Here is a 22,500-nt window from a genome sequence, read left to right on the forward strand (position 1 = left end):
CTGATACAAGGCATTAGATCATATTCTATAGACACTTATCTGGTGTTCATCACAGCAAAGCAAAGCAAAATAGCCTAGCATGCAAGTAATAAGTGACACATTCAGTGTAGATTTCTATATAACCCAAATGCAATCACTAACCTCAGAGCTCAAAACAAAAATAAAATAGAAAAACAAGTAAATAATATTAATCCATTTTAAAAATCCATACTGACGACGCAACCAGAAAAAAAAAAGTAGACTTTCCTGAAAACAACACAAGCAAATCCTGACTGCTTAAGCAGGAGTGTTTACAGTTGGGAGTTGTCCACTGCACTGTAGTATAACACTCACCACTAGGTGGCAGCAGTCTGTAGTGCGTTCATACAGGGTTTTGTCCGTAAATTACAGACCATAATCCACTTTTTAGTTCTTTTCTCACAGAGTTAACTAAAAATGATTTGTTTACCTGACATGTTTCAGCTACTAGCTAAACAAATCATTTTTTATTAAACTGTGTCAGAAAAGCACAAAAAAATATGGCAGCAGTGTCTAACATGACAATTTTCACCTTGCATAACATTAGCATATCTAGCTATGCCTTTTAACATTTTCTAATACATCACATAAGCCTTTTAAAATACTCTTTATTCAAAACACAACTAAACTAATAAGTAGAAATATGAGTTATATATATATATATATATATATATATATATATATATGTATATATATAATTAAATCTATATCTTACAAATTATTTTTTAATTTCTATCAGTACAAGGCACTGTTTACTTTTGTAAAGGGTATTGTGCACAACGGAACTTTAACCCTTCAAAATAAGAGTCTCAAGAAATCACTCGTTCCTCATAAACAACTAAAGTTTTTAAACTAAGTTAGCCTCAAAATCCAGTTGTCAGATAATAATGAGAGAACACGTTTAACAAAACAATATTTAAGCCTAAGGTCTTTTGAGATGCGTGCTTTATGTTTCAGACTCTTATTGTGAAAAGTTATGCGTTCCAATCCAGACGCTGCTGCGCTGCTGCGCTGCTGCTTGTGGTCTCCGTTAGGGGGCGTGGCTTATATAAAGGGCTCAGTGACGTCATACACACAGTATTAAAGAGCGTCTCCTAGAGAACACATCTCAGAAGAGAAGAGGTCTTACATTCGCCGATAGCTTATCTGCACACATATTAATCATTCTTAAGACATTTAAATCACAGAAAAAGCCTCAATGGAGACCATAATTTACCAGGAAGACATAAACTGGCTGAACAACCTTTTGACCGCAGAAAACCATGAGCAATGCCAAGATGCCAAGGTATATTTTTCTGAAACTATCAAGAAAATGAGTCGAGCGTCACAAGTGGTCATTAAGGCTTTTGAGGACGAACAAAAGTCCCACAATGAAACCAAGAAAAATTATGAGCAGACTATTGAAACACTGAAAGAGAAAGACTGTCTCATAATTTCTCTTCAGGAAGGCATCGCGACAGCAGAAGCGAAAGTTTTAGCCGCTGAAAAACGGGCAAACGATTACAAACAGATGTTTCTTGAAGAACAAACGGCTCATCATGAAGTGAGAAGATCTTACAAGGAAACAGTGAACACTTTGATTGAAACCGACGATTGTCTGAAGGTTTCATTGAAGGAACTAGAAAAAGAGAAAGCATCTCATGCTGAGACGCGGGAAACACAACAAAATATGATTCTCACTATTCAGGCACAGCACGACGCAATCCGTCTTCAAACGATTAAGGCTGCCCAGGAGATGGGACGGCAGTTTGAACAAAAAATACGTCAGTTAGAAGAGAATCTGGAGCAGAAAGACGTTTTGTATCAAAGCCTCGACAATAAGTATAGAGCTGAGCTTTCAGAGAGCCGTCAGCAAGTAGAACATTTACACCGGGAATTAGAGAAGGAAGCGAAAGTTTTAGCCGCTGAAAAACGGGCAAACGATTACAAACAGATGTTTCTTGAAGAACAAACGGCTCATCATGAAGTGAGAAGATCTTACAAGGAAACAGTGAACACTTTGATTGAAACCGACGATTGTCTGAAGGTTTCATTGAAGGAACTAGAAAAAGAGAAAGCATCTCATGCTGAGACGCGGGAAACACAACAAAATATTATTCTCACTATTCAGGCACAGCACGACGCAATCCGTCTTCAAACGATTAAGGCTGCCCAGGAGATGGGACGGCAGTTTGAACAAAAAATACGTCAATTAGAAGAGAATCTGGAGCAGAAAGACGTTTTGTATCAAAGCCTCGATGATAGATATAGAGCTGAGCTTTCAGATGTCAAACAGCTGATGGAAAATTTAAACCAGGAGTTAGAAGAGGAAAAACAAATTCGTAAAGAAAGAGAAGACATTATTTTTACTATTCAGGCAGAGAAAGAAGATCTCTGTTCCCAAATGCAGCAGCAGACATCTGATTTGAACAAATTGTACGACGAAACAACGAGAAATTTTATGAGGCAACTCGAGGAGAAAGACGTTTTGTATCAAAGCCTCGAACAAAAGTGTGAAACTCAGCTTTCAGAGCGCCATCAGCTGATTGAGAGTTTGAAGCATGAGTTGGACACAAAACGTCAACAACATTTCGACGCACTCCAGGAAATTCAGGCACAGCGCGACGCGACCCGTCTTCAAACGATTAAGGCTGTCCAGGAGCTGGGATGGCAGTTCGAACAAAAAATACGTCAATTAGAAGAGAATCTGGAGCAGAAAGACGTTTTGTATCAAAGCCTCGACGATAAGTATAGAGCTGAGCTTTCAGAGAGCCGTCAGCAAGTAGAACATTTACACCAGGAATTAGAGAAGGAAGCGAAAGCTCGTAAAGAAAACGAGGAAATGATTAGGATTGTTCAGGATGAAAAGGTAGAGCTTTATAATCAGATGGAGGACAAAGCACGAGCTATAGAAAGACAGTTTGAAACAGAAAAGATGAATTTTATGAAAGATCTCGAGCAGAAAGACGTTTTATATCAGGACCTCGAACAAAATTATAAGAGTGAGCTTTCAGAGAGCCGTCGGCAAGTAGAAAATTTACAAAGGGAGTTAAAGAAAGAAAGGAAACTTTGTAAAGAAAAAGAGGAAATGATTTGGATTGTTCAGGATGAAAAAGTAGAGCTTTATAATCAGATGGAGGACAAAGCACGAGCTATGGAAAGACAGTTTGAAACAGAAAAGAGAAATTTTATGAAAGATCTGGAGGAGAGAGAGGCTTCTTGTCAGGACCTCGAGAAAAAGTATAAAACTGAGGTTTTTAATAGTAAACGGCAGATCGAAAGTTTACAACAGGAGATGGAAAAAGAACGTGAGGAAGCAGCACAAACTATTTTAACTATTCAGTCTGAAAAAGAGGCGCTTAGAGTCCAGATGGAACAGCAGTTAGACGTAGAGAAGAGCAAACTTCAGGAAGAACTGAACAAAGGAGAAGGTTTATACCGGGACCTTAGAAAAAAGTATATGGAGCTGTTCTTTGTAGCAGCACATAGTTGCTAAATCTATAGATACCACGCGTCAGCCTGAGGAAGTCTGCAGCCGCGGACGAAACGTAGCGGAAAAACAGGTAACGAAACTGTTTCTGTGTTTTAAACAAAGAACGACAGCATGGGGTTATAGATACCACGTTCTGCAGTGGATGCACACACGTTCTCACTTAGGTCGAGTCCGATATGCTCCCACGGCTGAGTCTAAATGCTCATTTCTTAAATTTAGTTGGTTTATTATAGTTTTTAGATGCATTTTTAGTTCATTAGTGTTAGTGATAAGATCAATAATCAAACTGTTAGTTTTTAGTTTGTTTTTAGATAATTACAAAATAAGAGAACTTCCATCAAGGGTGACTAAATCACGCCCCTTCCCTGACACACATCACCACCTAGTCGTCTGTAAATTTAAAAAAATGACCACACAAGGATTACGTCACAGAAAACACACCTCCACATCATTTCTGTGTGTCCTTGTGCTGCGTGGGGGTTTTCTCTGGGAGCTCCAGTTCACCCCCGACCCAAAATCCTAACTTATTGTTACCCTGGTGGATCTGCTCAGCTTTTCAGCAATCAACATTCAAACTGTATTTTGGAAAGAGATGCATTTATCTAGTTACTGCTGGCTCTAATATTAATTAAGGGACCTGCCAGCATCTGACAGAGCCCTTATATTCTTCACTGGAGCAGCGTGCTCCCCCATAACCAACAGTTTAGCAATCCAATTCAAAAATCTTTCCTCATGCCTCTGACATATTTTCAGAGCTTTGATCGTCGTTACAATTCAAATATAAATTCATTTTTAAGTCAAATTTGGCCTGTTTTCCCAAACAGCAGGCTTCCCACCATAGGTTTGGTGGGTTTCAGCTGGGAGCTGACGTGTGAGGACTCCCTCCCACCCAAACTACTAGCTGGGGCCCTTCCTGTGCTGGCGCCATTTATTCTGGAAATTGTCAACAGCAGCCTTTCGACTGGAGTGATTCCAGCCACCTTCAAAAATGCAGTTGTGCATCCACTACTGAAAAAACCTGGCCCAGATCATACTGACCTTTCTAATCATCGTCCGATTTCCAAACCCCCGTTTTTATCCAAGATTATTGAGAAAGTAGTCCACACTCAGCTTTCCAATTACTTGGGAGATCAAAGCCTCCTTGACCACTTTTAGTCTGGCTTTAGGCCTCACCACAGCACAGAAACTGCACACCTTCGTGTATTAAATGATATCCTGGTGGCAACTGATACTGGTTCCCATGTCCTGTTACTCCTGGACCTCTGCTGCCTTCGACACAGTGGACCATGACATCCTACTTAGGAGGCTGGAGTTGTGGGTGGGGGTGAAAGGGACCCCACTTCACTGGTTCAGGTCCTATTTGTCAGATAGGAAATTTAGTGTTCACATTGACACATTTTCCTCTCCATCGACCCCACTTCGCCGGGGTGTGCCTCAGGGTTCGATTCTGGGGCCACTCCTGTTCTCGATGTACTTACTGCCATTGGGGATGATTTTAGCAAACCTTGGAATAAGTTATCACCTTTACGCTGACGACTGCCAGATTTATTTGGAATGGTCAAGCCCCTGTTTATCTGTCAGAACTGCTTAAGCCTTATGCTCCAACCAGAAACCTGAGATCGGCAGATCTCTTGCTTTTGTGCATCACAATAATGAGGTATAAATCTCGTGGGGAGCGGGCCTTTGCATTCGCTGCTCCTAAACTTTGGAATGCTCTCCCCCTTAGTGTTCGACAGGCCCCAGAACTGGGTCGGTTCAAGTCTGTACTGAAGGCCTACTTCTATCATTTAGCTTTTGATCAATGACCAAGCTTTTATTATTTGTATGTTTTTATTGTGACTGTTTTTAACTCTAGTATGTTTCTTTTAAATTTTTAGGTTATTCCTTTTATCTCCTATATGATTTTTATCTTGTTTTTATCTTGGGGTTTCTCCTTTTTATCACTACTGTACAGCATTTTGGTCAGCTGTCATGCTGTTTTTAAATGTGCTTTATAAATAAACCTGGTATGGTGTCCCAGCAGAGACCTGATGTGTGTCCCAGCTGGGAGCTGATTCGTGACTCAGGCTCAGTTGATCGAACTCTGACGATTAAGAGGCCCACACAGGTGTCTTCAGCTATATGATATCATCCTTTGATGATGTCAGAATTATTTAATAAATTAATTAAATTACGTTTAAAACAATTGTGACAATGAATGAAAAGATTAAATGGGGAAGAAAAAATAAATAAATATTTATATATAAACAAAATTAAAAAAAACAATTAATTAAACAAAACACAAAAAACGTATTGTCAAAAACAAACACACTATTAAAATACTATTTAACTATTGAACTCAAATAATTAATGAAGATTTAAAAATTACTAATTGACACCCTTGAATATAACAATACTGTGTACTTTTCATTAATTGCTAATCTTTTGAATTTACTTGAAGTAAAATGTTCAAAACAGAACTTATAAAAAATTTTTGGTTAGCTTTTTTTAAAGAATTTTTTTCACTCTGCGATCTTTTATTATCCTTATTTTCCAGATAATTTTAGTTTGTTTGCTTTCCCCTTAATTTAATGCAACTTTGACTATTTATATAGAAAAATAATTAAGGCCTCGATTGCAAAAACAATAAATAACACATTCATGTATCATTAAATTACATATCATTTAACATAAATGTCATCAACAAATTTGCTCCATTTCATCTCTGCTTCCTGCGATGGCTTATCTACAGAAGTGTATGCATTTGCAACCTACAGATAGGTGATCACACATGCAATAGGAAAGAGTCACATAGACTTGCTTTGTCCTTCTGTGGAAAAAACTGTTTTGCAGCTTTAGTTTAATGTGCAAGATTTCACAGAACAGATGTGTGGTTTAAATATAGGAAAAAAGCCAAACCCAAAAGTGTTTCCTTTAGCAAGTGAAAAGTGCACAATAAACACAACCTGATGCAACCAACTGCTAACAAGTTAAAGGCTTTTGGTTTTTCAAGCTGTTTAAAGTCGTGCTGTTTTAATTTAAAAATCAAAATTACATTTCACTAAAATAATAAAAAAAATAAATCACCTCCTGATCTGAAACTTCATCAAAATAATCTAATATTAAGAAATTCGAAAATATTATGTATGAAGTAGATTTTTTTTAAAGAATTCTGAAAGCATTTGTGTGAGATTTGGGTGATTTTCCTTAGTCAGTTAATTTTTCCCCCCAGCGACATAAAAGATAATCTTAAACTGCCTGCAATTTAGCACTTGGCCACTAGACGTCACTGTTGGTGACAATAAGACAGTCGACTAACTAGTATACTTTATACTTTGAGCCAATTCAGAGGAATTACACTCTAGTTTAACTAGGGGTCTTATCATAGACTGTTTTATACACGTATATATATATATATATATATATATATATATATATATATATATATATATATATATATATATATATATGTATATGTATATATATATATATATATATATATATATATATATATATATATGTGTGTGTGTGTGTGTGTGTGTGTGAGTGTGTGTGTGTGTGTGTGTGTGTGTACATATACATACAGCATTTTTCCAGGCTCTCCCGGTCCAGTTCTAGTGATCCTGGGGGAATTGCAGCCAGTTTCCTGTTCTCAGCTGACAGGAGTGACACCAGGTGGGATCTTCTGCTGCTACTGGAGTCCATCTGCCATGTTGTGGATCAGAGACGCTGTTCTGCAGACCTTGGTTAGAACCATCCTCTGTAACAGCCGGGTTCTGAATTACTCAGACCAACAAACACTCGAAGTCTCTAAAAAGCTCATTTTTTACTTCACTAATTTATCTTTACACCTTTTTCTGACTCGCTATCATAAAAACGTCTACTGAGAATGAAGTGCTAACAGGCAGCTGAACAGGTGACATGTTTCTCTCTGCTCCATTGTCCACCTCAGTCCCCCAACTTCTCACCATGCTGCACTGATAACTAAATCATTTTTAGAAATCTTAATGACTGAATCGTTGTGTGTTTTTCCACAGCTGTCCTTTCCTCCCACACAGGCTGCCAGATGTTGGAGGGGACCGCCGCCCACCTATGGATGTGCTGGAGAGCTTTCTACCTGCTGGCTGCGGGTGTGGCGTTAGCGTGTGAAGCACGCCTGCCGTGTCCACCGTCCTGCCGCTGCAACGCCGCCGTGCTGGAGGTGAACTGCTCCGGGGGTCAGCTCACCTCCGTACCTAACGGCGTCCCCCAAGACGCTAAGCTGGTGAACCTGACCCACAACACAATCAAGACTCTCGTGAATCATCAGTTCTACAATCTAAGCCAGCTGTTCCATCTGGATCTCAGCGACAATCTTTTGGCGTTCATTGAAGTGGAAGCCTTCCTGGGCCTACGGAGCCTGTTGACGCTGCGCCTAGCTCGCAATCAGCTGAAGATCCTTTCAGTGGGGGTGTTTGCTGGCTTGAAGGACTTACGGTTACTGGACATAAGCAGCAATAAGATCCTCGTGCTTTTAGATTTCACCTTCAAGGACTTGGCGTCCCTGGAGCTCTTCACAGCAGACGACAACGACTTTGTTTTCATCTCTCGTCAAGCCTTCGCGGGGCTGACCGGTTTAAAAAGGCTGGCCCTTGATGTTCAGAACCTCACTGCCGTGCCAACAGATGCGCTCGCTGAGCTAAGCGTGCTGAGGAGCCTTCATCTCCACCAGCTGGGCCTCACCACCCTCCCAGATTACTCCTTCCATCATCTAGACCTCCTAAAGGAGCTCGTCATCTCTCGTTTCCCCCAGATGGAGTCTTTGTCGGGAAACAGCCTCTTTGGGTTGAATCTCACATCCCTAACCATCACACACTCCAACCTCAGTGCTGTACCTTACACACCTTTACGCCCCCTTGTGTACCTTGTGTACCTTGACCTTTCATTTAACCCCATCAGCTACATTCAAGGGAGCCTGCTTGGAGATTTGCTCCGACTCCAAGAGTTTCATCTTGTCGGAGGTTCATTATTACGCATCGAAAGTGCAGCCTTTAAGGGTTTGGTGCATTTAAAAGTGCTGAACGTGTCGAGGAACCTTCTCACCACGCTGGAGGAAGGATCGGTTCAGTCGGTGGACGTCCTGGAGGTCCTAGGGCTCGACGGCAACCCGTTAGCTTGTGACTGCCGTTTGCTTTGGCTGGTGAGAAGGCGGCCGTATGTGGACTTTTACGGATGCCCGCCAACGTGCTCTACCTCGGTCCAGCTGCAGGGCTGGAATTTCCTGGACTTCGCCGCGGACGATCTCTCAAATCTGCTCACCTGTCGCCGGCCTCGGGTTTTAAACCGCAAACCTGAAGATGTGAGAGCGGATCAAGGACACACCGTGGTGTTCGATTGCAGCGCGGAAGGTGATCCTCAGCCATCTGTCAGTTGGCTCAACCCTCAGCTAAGACATATTTCACCCGTCGGTCGAATACGAGCTCTGACTAACGGCTCTCTGGAGGTCCGCTACGCTCAGCCTCTCGACAGCGGCACTTACATCTGCGTGGCGTCAAACGCAGCAGGGAACGACAGCCTGCCCGTCAGCCTGCACATCCGAGCCCTCCCATCTAAAACCCATTTTCAAACCTGGCTTGTCTCTCCGTCTGCTCCTCCGGGTGGGAGTGGAAATCACAATCTCCCGTTTGACCTGAAGACTCTACTGATAGCAGCAACGATAGGATTTTTCTCCTTCTTCAGCTCCGTGTCCCTTTGTTTCATTTTGATGTTCTTCTGGAGTAAAGGGAAAGGCCAAATCAAGCACACGGCCACCATCGCGTACGTCCCACGGAGCGCCGTGTCCAACAGCAACACGGGCGCAACCAGCTTCAAGGAGACCGGCAGATTCACCATGAAGCTCATATGACTCCATTTAAAAGCACGTCAGCTTCAGTGTCTGAACAGTGAATCTAAAATCTTCGTTTCTGTTGACTGAATGCACACGAGCATGCTTCAAAGAATTTTACATACATTTGCTTTCTTTTTAGAGGCTTTTATAACCAAATCTGCACTTTAACATCAGTTGAATGTACTATATAATGTAATGTTTTTGCACTAATTGCACATATTGTATTTGAAATCTATTAACAAATACCAATAAAAAATAGGGAGAATTAAACTGGTCTGTGTAAAAGAAATATACTTGCCTGGCTTTCTGTTATTACATTAAAATAAACATCTAAAGAGCATTTAACTCAGCAGAACATATCATACTAATAACTCAAAAAGCCAAGTACAGCAATGTTAAAGTTATCTTAGGGCTTTTTATAGATTTCATATAATCTTTATCTCTTTTTAAGATTAATTAAGAATTTTCTGGCACTTATTTATTTTTTTCTGATAAATATACGTTAAATAAAATGTGTTCTACTTATTTATTCATTTAAATTGAGTTAAATAAATCTAGCGATGTTTTTGTGTGTGATTGCTACTTAAACTTGAAATAAAGAACTAAAAAGGAGCCATGAATCAGGAATTAAACCGACCATAATTTAACATATATAGCCTGCTAGTAAATTTTAAAATTACATTTTTGTGGGGAAATTTATTTATTGAATTGCAGAAGGGGCCTCCACCAGTGAGTGGAGCTAGCTGCATGTGCTGTAAACACAGAAATGTTAAGTAAAGTCTATATATGTTTCTGATGTGGGGCTGGAGAGGGATAATGACAACAGTGCTGAAATGTAAGTGATGATGTTGCCATGACAATGCATTAAATCAGCCAGTGTGGAGCATCAGTTGAAAAGGCTTAACTGGTTTCCATAACAACGTTCAACACAGACCTGGAAAACAATGAGAGGAGATGCTACGGATGAAGGGCATTTTAAAATGACTAAAGCAAGTTTGCGCAAATATTGCATGAATATTTTAAAAAATATATACCATTAATTACAATAATACAAGGCGGTTATTATTATTATTCTTACTATTATTATTGTTATTATTATTATTATTAAATTATTATTATTATTATTATTATTATTATTATTAATAAATTATTATTATTATTATTATACCTTTTAAACTTGCCATTAATTTAGGCTTGATTGGATTAGTATCAACAAGAAAGGTTTTGTAAAATAAAAGTCTGCAAAGGAAACATTATCATTAAAGATTTCACCATCGGTTCTCTTAGATTATTTAAAATAAAACAGGGACTCTATCAATTTAAATAACAGTGTAATCATAATATTTTTAACAAATCTGATCACAAAACACTGTAAATTACCAAACCGCTTTTATTTTGAATGCCACTGTTAACTGTAATCCGGAAGTACAATATCTGCTCCGGAAATTATGCGTGTATCGTCAAACTAGATAAAGCATTTAGCTGCCCTGTCCACCTGTGTTGTTAAATTTTACTACTAAATACTTCTATAAATTCCGAAACTTTGAAATATTTTACATTATATCAAATTAAACATGTACATTAGAAGATAGTTTATTTGGCAGTGAGTGGAAAGCGGAGCAATCGATCTCGTCACGAATTTAGCTAGTTTCGGTTAGCATCTGTTCAAAATAAAGCCATGAGTTTGGCAGTTGGACGCGAACCCAGGAAGACTGCGGGAAACCGCATGTCGAAACTACTGGATGCCGAAGAAGAGGACGAATTCTACAAGACCACATATGGAGGTTTCCACGACGTGAGTAACTAGAAGAACAGAGAGCAAAACAAAGAGTTAGCATTACACAGCTAGCTTCAGTCGAGGTAAACATTCAGTCGATTGTCTCATAAATTGAATTGTAGATATTGCTGTGGCTCTTAAACCTTTTTATTTAAACCCTAAACTAGTTTAATTGAAAACATGGATATAAAAACTGTTTACAACGTACACACATTTTTGAATGAACAATCCTAGTCTGTCGGTGACTTTCAGATTGTGATTTTTCCACACAAATACACAATTTTCCCATTTGAACGTTTCTGAATAATTTAACGCTCATTAAATTTGTTATTTTGTCATGCCATACATATTAATTACTTGCCAGGAAGCTTGGTTTAGAAAATTGGGAAAACGCTTTTTTTTATCTCAAGAGGGTAAAAATTATTTGTTCCCTGGTCTCTTGGAAGTAGTTGTAAAATTTAATAAAAACGGCTCTCTTTATTACTTCAAATAACCCAGGTCATCTAGATTAGCGGTCTAATGTGAAAAAGAAACAACGTTTTGTGTTTGTTCTGACAAATATGTCTGTCAGATGTGAAAATAACCAAATAAAGCAAACTCTTCCTGTTTAACACCAAAAATAGAAGAAAGACACTAAATGTATTGTTCAATAGAACATCACACCTGCTGTAAGCTGTTGATTTCTTTCTTTAATTCTTTCTTTGGCTAATTTTCTTTTGACAGCTGCTGGTTCAAAGATCATCCTGTGTAGGATGATGTCTGGCTGCAGTCGCGTCAGCAGTTCTGACAAGAATGGCATGGCAGGGAAAAAGAGAAACAGAAAAACACCAACAAATTCTGAAATGTCATAGTCGTCTCTGCTTGGACTGTACAGAACTGTGATAGTTGATGTGCACTTAACTTTTCATGGCCCAGACTTACCTAACATTGTCAGTTTTGTGCGTATCTTTAAGCTAATCTCAGGATGCAATGATTCTGGCAGCAGTTTTAGTGTTGCTGTCAAGCTGAGTAGCAAGAAAATTCCTGAAAATGTAGGAAACACGTTATTCCATATACCAGTTTGGTAAGTAAAGCCTCTTACACCGTCTAATCTTTATCAGTTTGAAGGCTGTTTTTTCATAAGTAAACAGGAAACACCCACAGAAGTTTTTCTTAAATTTCTCTTCTACTTCTAAGTCTGAGTATATATGTTAGGGATGAGCGAGTACACCACTATCTGTATCTGTTCAACCATCTAAATTATCTGTATCTGTACTCGGAGTGGGCGTGACCTAACCCGGAAGTGGGTGTGGTTTAAACAGAAGTGGGTGTGGTTTACATCAACACATTATTTTAAATCTGAAATTGATATGAATTGATCAGAATTTGCTATGTGTATTGTTTATTTGAAAACTATTTACAGAGCAGCCTCAGAATTGAGATTAAATATTTTTGATCACAATAGTAAAGGAACTATTACAGAGCAAGTTTATCAGTAAAATCAGAACATTAATATTTAAGTGCATGGATTAATACTTCTGAACTCATGCAGTAGGAATTAGGAAATATGAAATGCTAGAACCAGACAAAACTTTATATATTTTTTTATTTTAATTTGATGAAAGTGACTTCTTCTTAACGTTCTTGGCATTTTTCCCACACAAAGTTAAACAAAACAATGTTAATTAAGGTGTGTGTGTGAGAGGTAGAGAGGGAGAGAGAGAGTAAAAAAAAACCTGACCGAAGAGGAGGCAGACTGACGCAGCACGTCATCCCTGTCTTGTCAAATGCACCACGTAAGTTACGAAAAAAGTAACTTTAAATAATAAGTATTAGTGTTGTCAAAAAATCGATACCTAGATATAAATTGATACTAACACTGGTATCTAAATTAGATATTCCATCCCTGTGGTATCGATATTATGGACTATTATACACAGCCTTCTTCAAGTACACCGACACGCACGACAGCCAGATGCTGTAAAGCAGCCTCCGCCTCCCAGACAAACAGAAGAAGGAGACGCCGCATGGCTACATTGCAGTTTCCCACGCGAGTTGTCTCTGATCCAAGTTTTGTATGCCAAATAAATAAACAAAAACATAAACAGCGAATTTGGGAGGCGCTTCACAGCCCAACTTCATTAGCATACCAAGTCCAACACGTAGTTGTATATTCACGCTTATGTGCTTAAAGGAAACTCCCGTTTATTGCAACCCAGACTTAATTTCTAGCATGCAGTATGTTTGTTTACTCACGCTGACAACACATGGAAGCTTTTAGTAGAAGTGGTGGCATTTGGGTTACTGATTCAGACTGGTGTCTCACCAACAAAGCACATATATTATGGATGAGCCGGATACTCGTTTCAGATGAGTATCTGGTACCGATAAACCATTTGACAAATACAAGCATGAAACGAGTAAAACTCTTAAATATCTGTAATCGTGCTGAAGGAAAATACTCATTGGGTAACGGACTGTCTTCACGCTCTGTGATTGGCCAGTCACCCGCCCCTCCCTACACACAAAACTCTCCAGCCGGGAGCTCAGTCCATCCGGCTCATCCACGCACACACACACACAGTAACGGATCTCTCTGTGCTTGCTTCAATGTTGCTGACGTTTCTTCAGTACTCCCTAGGTTTTCCTCAGCTCACCTCTTTTTCGGTTGAATATTTGTTTATGTTTATTCATTTAGCAGACGCTTTTATCCAAAGTGACTTACAATTTATAACCTATAGGGCATGTTGTGATCTGTGGGGGAAACCGGAGTACCCGGAGGAAACCCACGCTTGCATTGGGACAACACACAACTCCACACAGAAAGGCTGCAGCCGAGCAGAGTTTCGAACCTGCAACCTTCGTGCTGCGAGGCAACAGTGCTAACCACTGCGCCACCATGCAGCCCATATTAATATACTTATTAGGGTTGTCACGATACTAAAATTTCAAACTCGATACTGGAAAAAAAACTCGATGCTCGATTTCAATACTATTTAAAAACACCAATTTATTGAACAAGTTTATTCAAAAAATAACATTCTTCAATTTATATTGCAAAAATTAAATGTTAAGAATTAAGTGTGTAAAGTGCTTAAACCTTTCAAGTATCAGCATTTTTTTAAACATGCATGCAAAAACTGGCGAAAGTTAACACTTTAAATCATGAATTGTCTCACTATATATACACTATTTGCAGAGTGATGTTTTGCTGCTTCAACTCTGTTTAAGGTGCATTTTTGTCATAAGATGTAATGCCATATGTTTTGTTCTGTACTTTTGAACAACTCTGTTGGTCAATAAAGGGAGAAAACAAATTTCTCCACAGTATGACAAAGGTAATCTTAATAAAAACAGATTGGCGCACGGCAGTGACGTCATTAAAAGCGCCGGTTAATTAGCCGCGGCTAGTCTGTTTACGCCTAGAAATCCCAGACTCGCTCCAAACGAACAGGGGAATCACATTAATGATTCCTAACAAAACCTTTCGACATTGAGATTTTTTGGTGCAGATAATGTCTTATTTCGAGGCTGCACCATGGGTGCCCGTCCGCACCCGTTATATGGATATACACTGATGGCGATTCGCCGATGGATCTAAATACCCCGGGGAATCCAAGTAGCACCAATGTCGTCCCGAATCATTTTTTCTAACTCATGTCAAATATTTGCAGTCTGCTCAGCACGGAATCATAACTTGCTGCCAAATTCTGCCGTTTATTTGTTTTCAGGAATCAGGAGATGACGAATATCACGGGGAGCATTCGGACACGGAGGACGAGGTGGACAGCGACTTTGACATTGATGAGGGTGACGAGCCGGACAGCGACCAGGAGGAACATGCACCTCGGAGGAAAAGTCGGGTCGTCACTAAAGCTTATAAGGTCTGTTCGGTTCAGAAGGGGGGAGACAACAAGTCTGAGTCATCTTAGATAATCTAGTGGTAAAAGATGAATAAAATGAACAATTATTAAGGATTTTCACATCATGTTATTTTTATTTATCATACATGATGCTACATATGAACCCCTCTGAAGCTCTGCTGCTGCTTCTTGGCATTAGATGAGCAAACAGGGGAAACACTGCTCTAGGGCTGCAACAAACGATTATTTGGATAATCGATTAATCGGATGGGGTCTCGACACGATTAATCGATTAATCGGATTACATGGGGAAATTTTTAAAAACTGCTAGGGAAACGTTATTTCTCTCCTTCCTTCACTTTATTTAACACAACATTATTAGAAAACAGTTCAATAGCAGAAAAACAACATGCCATCACCTAAATTGTCTTATAAGGTGTATAGACAGAGACCCTAAGCTACATTTATCTGTGACCTAAAATGCTTGGTCCAAGTTAAACAGCTTAAGGGCAATTCTCATCTGTTTTGTTTGATCTCATCTGTTGACATTTATTTTAAATGTAATTAAACATAGGCTGTGAATTAATCAAAATTGATCACTATTTCCAAAAATGACTGAAAAAATACCAAATAAAACAAAAGTAAATGAATGCCATCCTCCTTGCGATGATGCCCTGGGCAACTGCCATAAAGTCACATCAAGAAATGCTGCTGATCATTCCAATGATCCCAAATAGACTCACATTAGGCCACATGAAAGCAACTGAACCCAAAACTATATTAACCAGTATATAACTGCACTCTCACACAACACGCCTGCAGCAACAGTTAGGACTCCTCCCTCCCTTTTAAAAGCGTTTTTGCTTCTGAGGACATTGTGGTTGTAAAACCACATGCTAGTAGTCTGGCCCCGGTGTGATCAACCAGTTTCTGCGGGAATGTGACGGCGGAACCAGGGCCAGATTAACACTTTGTTGTACCCTGGGCAACAATATTCAAGGGCTACATCATCATGACCCAAGGATCACCATAATGTGGTCACATACAGAATATTTTACTGTAATATGCAGTAAATATACTCAATACTTGAATGCCTGACAACACGTAACCCGCCCAGAGTAACCTTTGACCCACCTCGTGTGGACTGACCAATGAGGAGAGGGTCTTAACTTGAGGCCCTCTCTTCATTGGTCAGTCTGCATGAGACTGACTCTCAACTGACGTTCAGTCATAGGCAGCGAAGCGTCTCTGTGAAGCGCAAAAGCCCGGGTGGACAGTTTGTTTAATGTAGGGTGACCATATTTCCATTTCCAAACAAGAGGACAGGGGATCTGTGCCTATGACGTCACACTATGGCAACGCCACACAAACCATGTTGGGACCCATTTTTTGTAAGAACTAAATTAATATCAGATTCTGCCAATAAAAGGGCTCTAAAACAATTCATATGTAAATATTTTGCATATTTAATGCAAAATCTAATTTTTCTGCTTTAGTGCTGCAAAAAGGTTTTATTAATAATAAATTATTATACCTTTTGTTTTACTACAGCATCGGTAAGCTTCCTGTGCACAGATTATTCAGGATGCTTGTTTCAGCTGTGAGATTAGACGATAGGATCAATGATAAAATAAGTTGTCACACACTCCATGGAAACTTTCAGAGAATCCACAAATAGTGGCTTTCAAATGGTTTTGTTACTTTTTGCAAGTTTAGAAAAGCAGCAGATGAGACAGCATGTCTGATAATTTAGTTTTTCATCTGATAATATTAGAACATGTCAGTAATGTCTGAGGGGCTTTTATAAACACCATATAACTAACACTACTGGAGAGGGTATGGATTACACAGAGGCTTCTGGGGAGCCCAGTTATTGGGGGGTGGGGGGGTGGGGGGCATTTTGCCTTGGCCCCCAAAATGTCTTGAAACGGCCCTGGGTGTGTGACTGAGTTTTGAAGGTGATCTGAATTGTATCAGATGTATAAATATAACATATGTAGAACTTATTGTTTTTTACTGGTAAAAACGTGTAGTGGAGATAAATCTACCTACATTTTACTTTTCAACACTTTGTTTTGTTTTCTTGTTTTTATTTAACTATTTTCCTGTCTTGTCTGTCTCTCATCTTCCTGCATCTCCTCTTAATTCTCCAGAAAATCTGTTGCCGGGATTCTTACCTTTTCACCTCATCAGTTACTTTTGAGCAGATCAAAGGGATCTCCTGACCGAAAAGCGCAGAGCGCGTTTTCGATGCTGCGTGAGGTGACATCACCACAGCACCGGTGATGAGCTCCGCAGTAGCGAGCTTCAGGCACAAATAAGACAGAAAGTAGAGAACATGTGCGGACATGAAAGATCGTGTGCTAATTATAGTTTTTTTATTGCGCAACTTTGAGAATGGACCGTGCGCTGGAAGCAGCTGCCTGGATCGCTGCACAACAATGCGGAACCGGTTCGCAGCAGCGCAAGTCTGCCGGCTCTCCCTCGCGCTGATCTGCCGGTACCGGCTCTCCCTCGCGCTGATCTGCCGGTACCGGCTCTCCCTCGCGCTGATCTGCCGGCTCTCCCTCGCGCTGATCTGCGGCTCTCCCTCGCGCTGATCTGCGGCTCTCCCTCGCGCTGATCTGACTTGCTCTGGTCTGCGCGCAATGGCGGGCGGGAAGGGGGGGCGCTTTTGGAAGAGTTGTGTGACACAACGAATCGATGACGCAAATCGTTGCCAACGCTTTTAGTAATCGATTTTCATCGAATTTATCGATTTGTTGTTGCAGCCCTACACTGCTCATACTTTTATAAAAAAAAGTAGTAGTAGATAAAGACACTATTTTGCCAGGCTGTTATGTCATTCATACACGAGCACAGGGTGATCAGAGAGCTCCAGTCCGTTTTATTAAGCGGGATATATACGAGTATCGTCTGCGTAACAACAAAAACTAATTCCATACTTATTAAAGGTAGAACATAGAGCGTGGATGGGAAATCCTGGTCTGTCGAGGGTTGCTGTCCTGCATGTTTTAGTTGATTCCCTGCTTGAACACGTCTGATTTCAATCAGCAGATCCTGGTGAGCTGCTGAACAGGGCATTCAACCACTGACTCAGGAGTTTTGGAGCAGGGAAACAACTAAAACATGCAGGATAGCATTCTTAAAGGAATAGGGTTCCCCACCCCTGACCCAGAGGAAGCAGGTACAGTGGGAATAGGAGGGGGGCCAAAAAATGAGCCCTGCGGAACCCCACGCTGAAGAGGGAGAGTGGAGGGCACAAAGCCGGCTGCAGAATGTACTCCCCAACCCCCATAATTCATCTTTCTTCAATCACAGGAACCCATAAAGGTGGTGAAACCCAAACCTAAAAGACCCAATGAGGAACAGAGAAGGACGGAGAAAACCAAAGTGGAGCTCAGACGAAGAATTCCACCAGAGTTTCAAGATTTTGCTGAAAGTAAATTTTCTCTTTATTACATAACGTCTCCGTTAGATTTCCTTCATGCATAATTTCTGCAAAAACTTCTCAGATGACATCCTAAATCACAGCAACAGCAATAAGTCAGTGATCAATTTGTTCTGTAGCACGCAAATCCGTGCGTCAGTCCACCAGCGAGCACACGAGGAAAACCAACCTACGCTTACAGGAGCGTCAGGATGCTCCTCGGAGACGGAGAGGTGCTCACCGCGACCGACCGCTGACTCAGGAAGAGCTGCTGGCAGAAGCCAAAGTAACGGCAGAGGTCAACATTCGATCTCTGGGTAAGAACTTGTTCAAGATTCAGTCAGAGACGTTTAAAGCCTACACATGAGGGACTTTGGATCCACCGGCCATCTTTGTTTCTGTAGAAAACTACGAACGTTTGGAGGCAGACAAGAAGAAACAAGTCCACAAGAAGCGTCGTTTTGAGGGACCAACCATCCGTTACCATTCTGTCCTCATGCCTCTCGTCTCTCAGCCTCTCCTGAAAGAAGAAAACGTTGATGTTGAAGGGTGTGTATGGTCACCAGCCGGCATTTACGTGATGCTGAATTCTGTTTATGTAAATGCTTCTAAAGTTCTGAGTCAAAACATGAAAGAAATGAGCATGTTCAGACTTTACAGCTTTGTAGCTGCTTTGCTGTTTTTTAGTTTAGATGAACAAATGCAGAAACATATCTGAACATGTTTTATTGTTATTTTATTTTTCATCAGTCTGGACCAGGACGTTTCTCAGAACGCACCACAGAATCCTGCCGCTGCGTCCCAGCAGCCCCCTGGAGGCCTTTGCTCCAGGACTTTTATGACGTTCAGCGACGAAGAAGCTTTTGAGGTGGCGTTTCCTCACAGAGCCCGGTCGAGTCGTCCGCTTCCAGTGCAGGAAGTTTGCCCGGTGACCCACAAGGCTGCTCTGTACCGCGACCCGGTCACAGATATACCTTACGCCAACGCACGAGCCTTCCGCATTATCCGAGAGGCATATCGGAAATACGTGGCGGCTCATGGGTTTCCAAACACGTCAGGAGGGGACTCCTCTGGGGTGAAGGGGAACCGCCAGAAAATGGTGGTCAAACAGACTGCAGTTACCACATAAGCTGGACATTAATCAATCAAAACCTTAATTTTTTAGCTTAAATTTGGTTCTTATGTGACTGATTAGCTGGTTTCCACTTAGACGAGTTGTATCAGAATCTACCACCAGACTTCCATCGGCAGCTGTTCATATTCTGTTTCTTTTTGTTATACTTGCTGTGAATGTCCATACCTTGTTCTGATACAAATAAACATTTTAAAGTTTAAGCTTGTTTTCTGGTTATCTGAAGGAAAATGTATTGTCCTGCTCTTGACTAGGGCCACTTGATTTTATATATACGTATATATATATATATATATATATATATATATATATATATATATATATATATATATATATATATAAAAGAAATCACATTACCCATGTTTCTCCTCTTTAGCTGCAAAACAGAGGGTGTGTGTTCCTTGATGGTTATGTGTTTTGCCTTCATTCTGCCACTTTGCACGGATTCATTCTAAAGGGATACTATGCAAAATTTTCATATATTTAAATCATTTTCTTGAGCCAGTATGTGCTAAAATGATCCTTCACATGGTTAATGAAATGTTCCTCAGACCTCTACCACCCCCTGTGGCCAGAATTACGCACTTGCAACTTAGAGTGCCAGTCTGGTCCCCGTTGGACTAAGTGAAATTGAGCTGTCATGCCTGGTGCTGCAGTCTGCTTCCAGCACGGTTCCTGTATGTTTTAGAACGTGAACACATTTGATTTGTTTGATTTAGTGATGAATCTTTCCCGTAGACATTAAAGAGCAAGTCACCCCCTACCAGAGTATTACTCTGCTCCCACTTCCTGTTTGAAAAATGCAACGAATGCTGTTGCCTAGCAGACCGACAGGGCGGTGCCGCTAACAAATACACAGACACAGGCTCACAACGACATTGTGACATCATATGGTACCAGCTAACATTCTAGGGTACCTCTTAGCCAATAGCGATGGCAGTACAGAGTATTTACCTGTCAACGGCACAAAACTTGACAGTTTTAGGCAGAAAATTAAATTTTTACTAAAATGCACTAAAGTGCAAAACTATTGACTACGCGTGTCTGCAGCACGATTAGACACATTTATATAGTTTATCAGAAGAAAAAAGTTGATTTGGGGGTGACTTGCTCTTTAAGGAAGGATGAGGAGACGTTTCAGCTGTTAGATTAAGGTGTTAAAAGGAGAAGAGTTTCACTTTGGCTTCGATTAACGGACACTAGGGATTGCTAAAAGCAAGCCCAAACTGCTAAGTATCCCTTTAAAAAGCTTGTGGGGGTATACTTTTAAAAGGGTGAAAACGAGGGTCCTTTTGAAATGCGTGACAATTCTCGTTTAAAGAAAAACGTAAGCATCTCGCTTCTTGAAACCAAAATACAATTGTTTAAACAATCCAGCCAGTGAGTTGAGGCCAAACTGATGTTCACTCTTGTTTTTACTCTTTGTCTAGTTCACGCTTTCTTTGCTTCCCCTCCAAAGACGTTACTCCTCCTTTTACTTCCAGACTCTGGCATGATGCCAACAATGAAGCAAACTTCTTTTTCTTGTGCTTTTATTGATTTTCGACGAACTGAAAAAGCTAACTGCTAGCCTGGCAGCTAGCCACTGGCGCCTCCCCGAGCCACCTAAGATTAATGCAGGTTCTGGCCAGTAGAGGGCAGCAGAGTGCAGCCCAGGATGAAGTCACCCACGTTTCTAGCTCAAGAACCACCGAAACCAGTTTGAAAGCAGCTTAAAGTGTTACAACCTCTTTAGTGTTTCTTTAAGTTGTGAGACGCTGTAACATCTGGAGGGAAATCAGGGACTCTGTTGCATGCAAACAGAGTGTTTTGTTTATTAAACCTCATTTGCAGCATTCAGCCATATGAATACGTAATGTATCCTGTTCTGTGCGAACAGCCGACGTAGAAAGTGATAAAAATAGCTTTTTAATGCTTATAGTATAAACAAGCGTGCTACAACACTAAAAACCCAACTTGTCAGATTTCACACCCTGTTACCAGATTAAAAACCATTTACCCAAAGCGCCGGTTTTCATTCTAAATGTTTTTTTCATGCTAAATTGCCCAAGACTGCTTCAGGAAAGCCGACTCCTGGACTTTTCATTTCTCTTCCTCTGATAAATTAACCTGACGGGCTTAAATGACTCATCCATCTATTGACACGTTGCTGAATTTTAATGGCGCAGCAACAATGCGTGTTTATTCCCAACACCTTTATGTGCTTTCTGGAACATATTTCATTAAAGTCCAAAACTAAACAGCTCACTGTGATGCCCTGCAGACAGTGGCATTTAAACGATGCAGACAGTGAATAAGCATTTTGAGTGTGGGCTGATTTATTTATTTTTTATGCTTAATAGCAGATAATTCTCCGAGCTTCAGCCTGGAACAATACAGCTGTGCTGATCCCCTCGGGGCCTTGGATTAGGTTTTCTATTTTTATTCTTTGTGTACACCGACGAAGCCCCAAAGTCACCCCACAGCACTTGAGTCATGCGGCACCTTCTGACCCCTCACACTGAACTCAAGCCCCTGCAGTGTTTGACCATCTCCACCAGCTTTAGCCTCATTAAAACCCACCTGGGAACAAAGATAATGGCAACAATTAGCATTTAAAGGCTCAAATGTAAACATCCCTGAAAATAATTGATATTTGTTTCATGGATTTTATGTGTTTTATGGTGGCTGATGAGGATAATTATGAAAAAAGTGGAAAAACTCATTAACTCAAGGCTGTTGAAGTAAAAATACTAATGTTTACTCAAGAACGTATGTCAAACTGAAGGCCTGCGGGCCAAATGTGGCCCACGCAACCATTTATCCAGGCCTGTACGATCACCAGGTTATGAAAAAACCCCAGAATGCACTGGGAGTGGCAGCGCTGTCACAAGCCTAGCAACACCACCTCTCAGGCAACTCAAACGGTTTCAGAATTCAGCAGAATAGACTGTGAGCAATTATGATTTTAGGATTTTTCCCTGATTTTTGTTTTAAACAAACTC

General features: G+C 40.5%; 3 protein-coding genes across 6 annotated transcripts in view; all 3 read left to right on the plus strand.

The window, feature by feature from the left end:
• Positions 1-10,304, plus strand: part of LOC107394667 (leucine-rich repeat and immunoglobulin-like domain-containing nogo receptor-interacting protein 1) — a 16,526-nt gene extending 6,222 nt beyond the window's left edge. The window contains exons 2-3 of one of the 4 annotated variants that reach the window (XM_070547432.1): positions 7,017-7,215; positions 7,507-10,304. In XM_070547432.1, coding sequence (XP_070403533.1) covers positions 7,536-9,353 — 1,818 coding nt within the window. In that variant the 5' untranslated portion in view covers positions 7,017-7,215; positions 7,507-7,535 and the 3' untranslated portion in view covers positions 9,354-10,304. The remainder of the gene's footprint in view (positions 1-7,016; positions 7,216-7,506) is intronic. The other 3 variants (XM_070547433.1, XM_070547434.1, XM_070547431.1) reach the window with 3 other exon arrangements.
• Positions 703-5,700, plus strand: LOC107391325 (golgin subfamily A member 6-like protein 22). The gene has a single exon (XM_054745164.2). It carries the CDS (start codon positions 1,217-1,219, stop codon positions 3,491-3,493), a length of 2,277 nt encoding a protein of 758 aa, XP_054601139.2. The 5' UTR covers positions 703-1,216; the 3' UTR covers positions 3,494-5,700.
• A 283-nt stretch (positions 10,305-10,587) lies between the features above and the next one.
• Positions 10,588-19,719, plus strand: vps72a (vacuolar protein sorting 72 homolog a). The gene is made up of 6 exons (XM_015973711.3): positions 10,588-11,130; positions 14,823-14,975; positions 18,276-18,396; positions 18,525-18,701; positions 18,789-18,933; positions 19,135-19,719. Exons 1-6 carry the CDS (start codon positions 11,014-11,016, stop codon positions 19,511-19,513), a joined length of 1,092 nt encoding a protein of 363 aa, XP_015829197.3. The 5' UTR covers positions 10,588-11,013; the 3' UTR covers positions 19,514-19,719.
• Positions 19,720-22,500: the final 2,781 nt, after the last annotated feature.

This window comes from Nothobranchius furzeri, chromosome 19, assembly GCF_043380555.1.
Source record: "Nothobranchius furzeri strain GRZ-AD chromosome 19, NfurGRZ-RIMD1, whole genome shotgun sequence".
In the NCBI taxonomy this organism is placed as follows: Eukaryota; Metazoa; Chordata; class Actinopteri; order Cyprinodontiformes; family Nothobranchiidae; genus Nothobranchius; species Nothobranchius furzeri.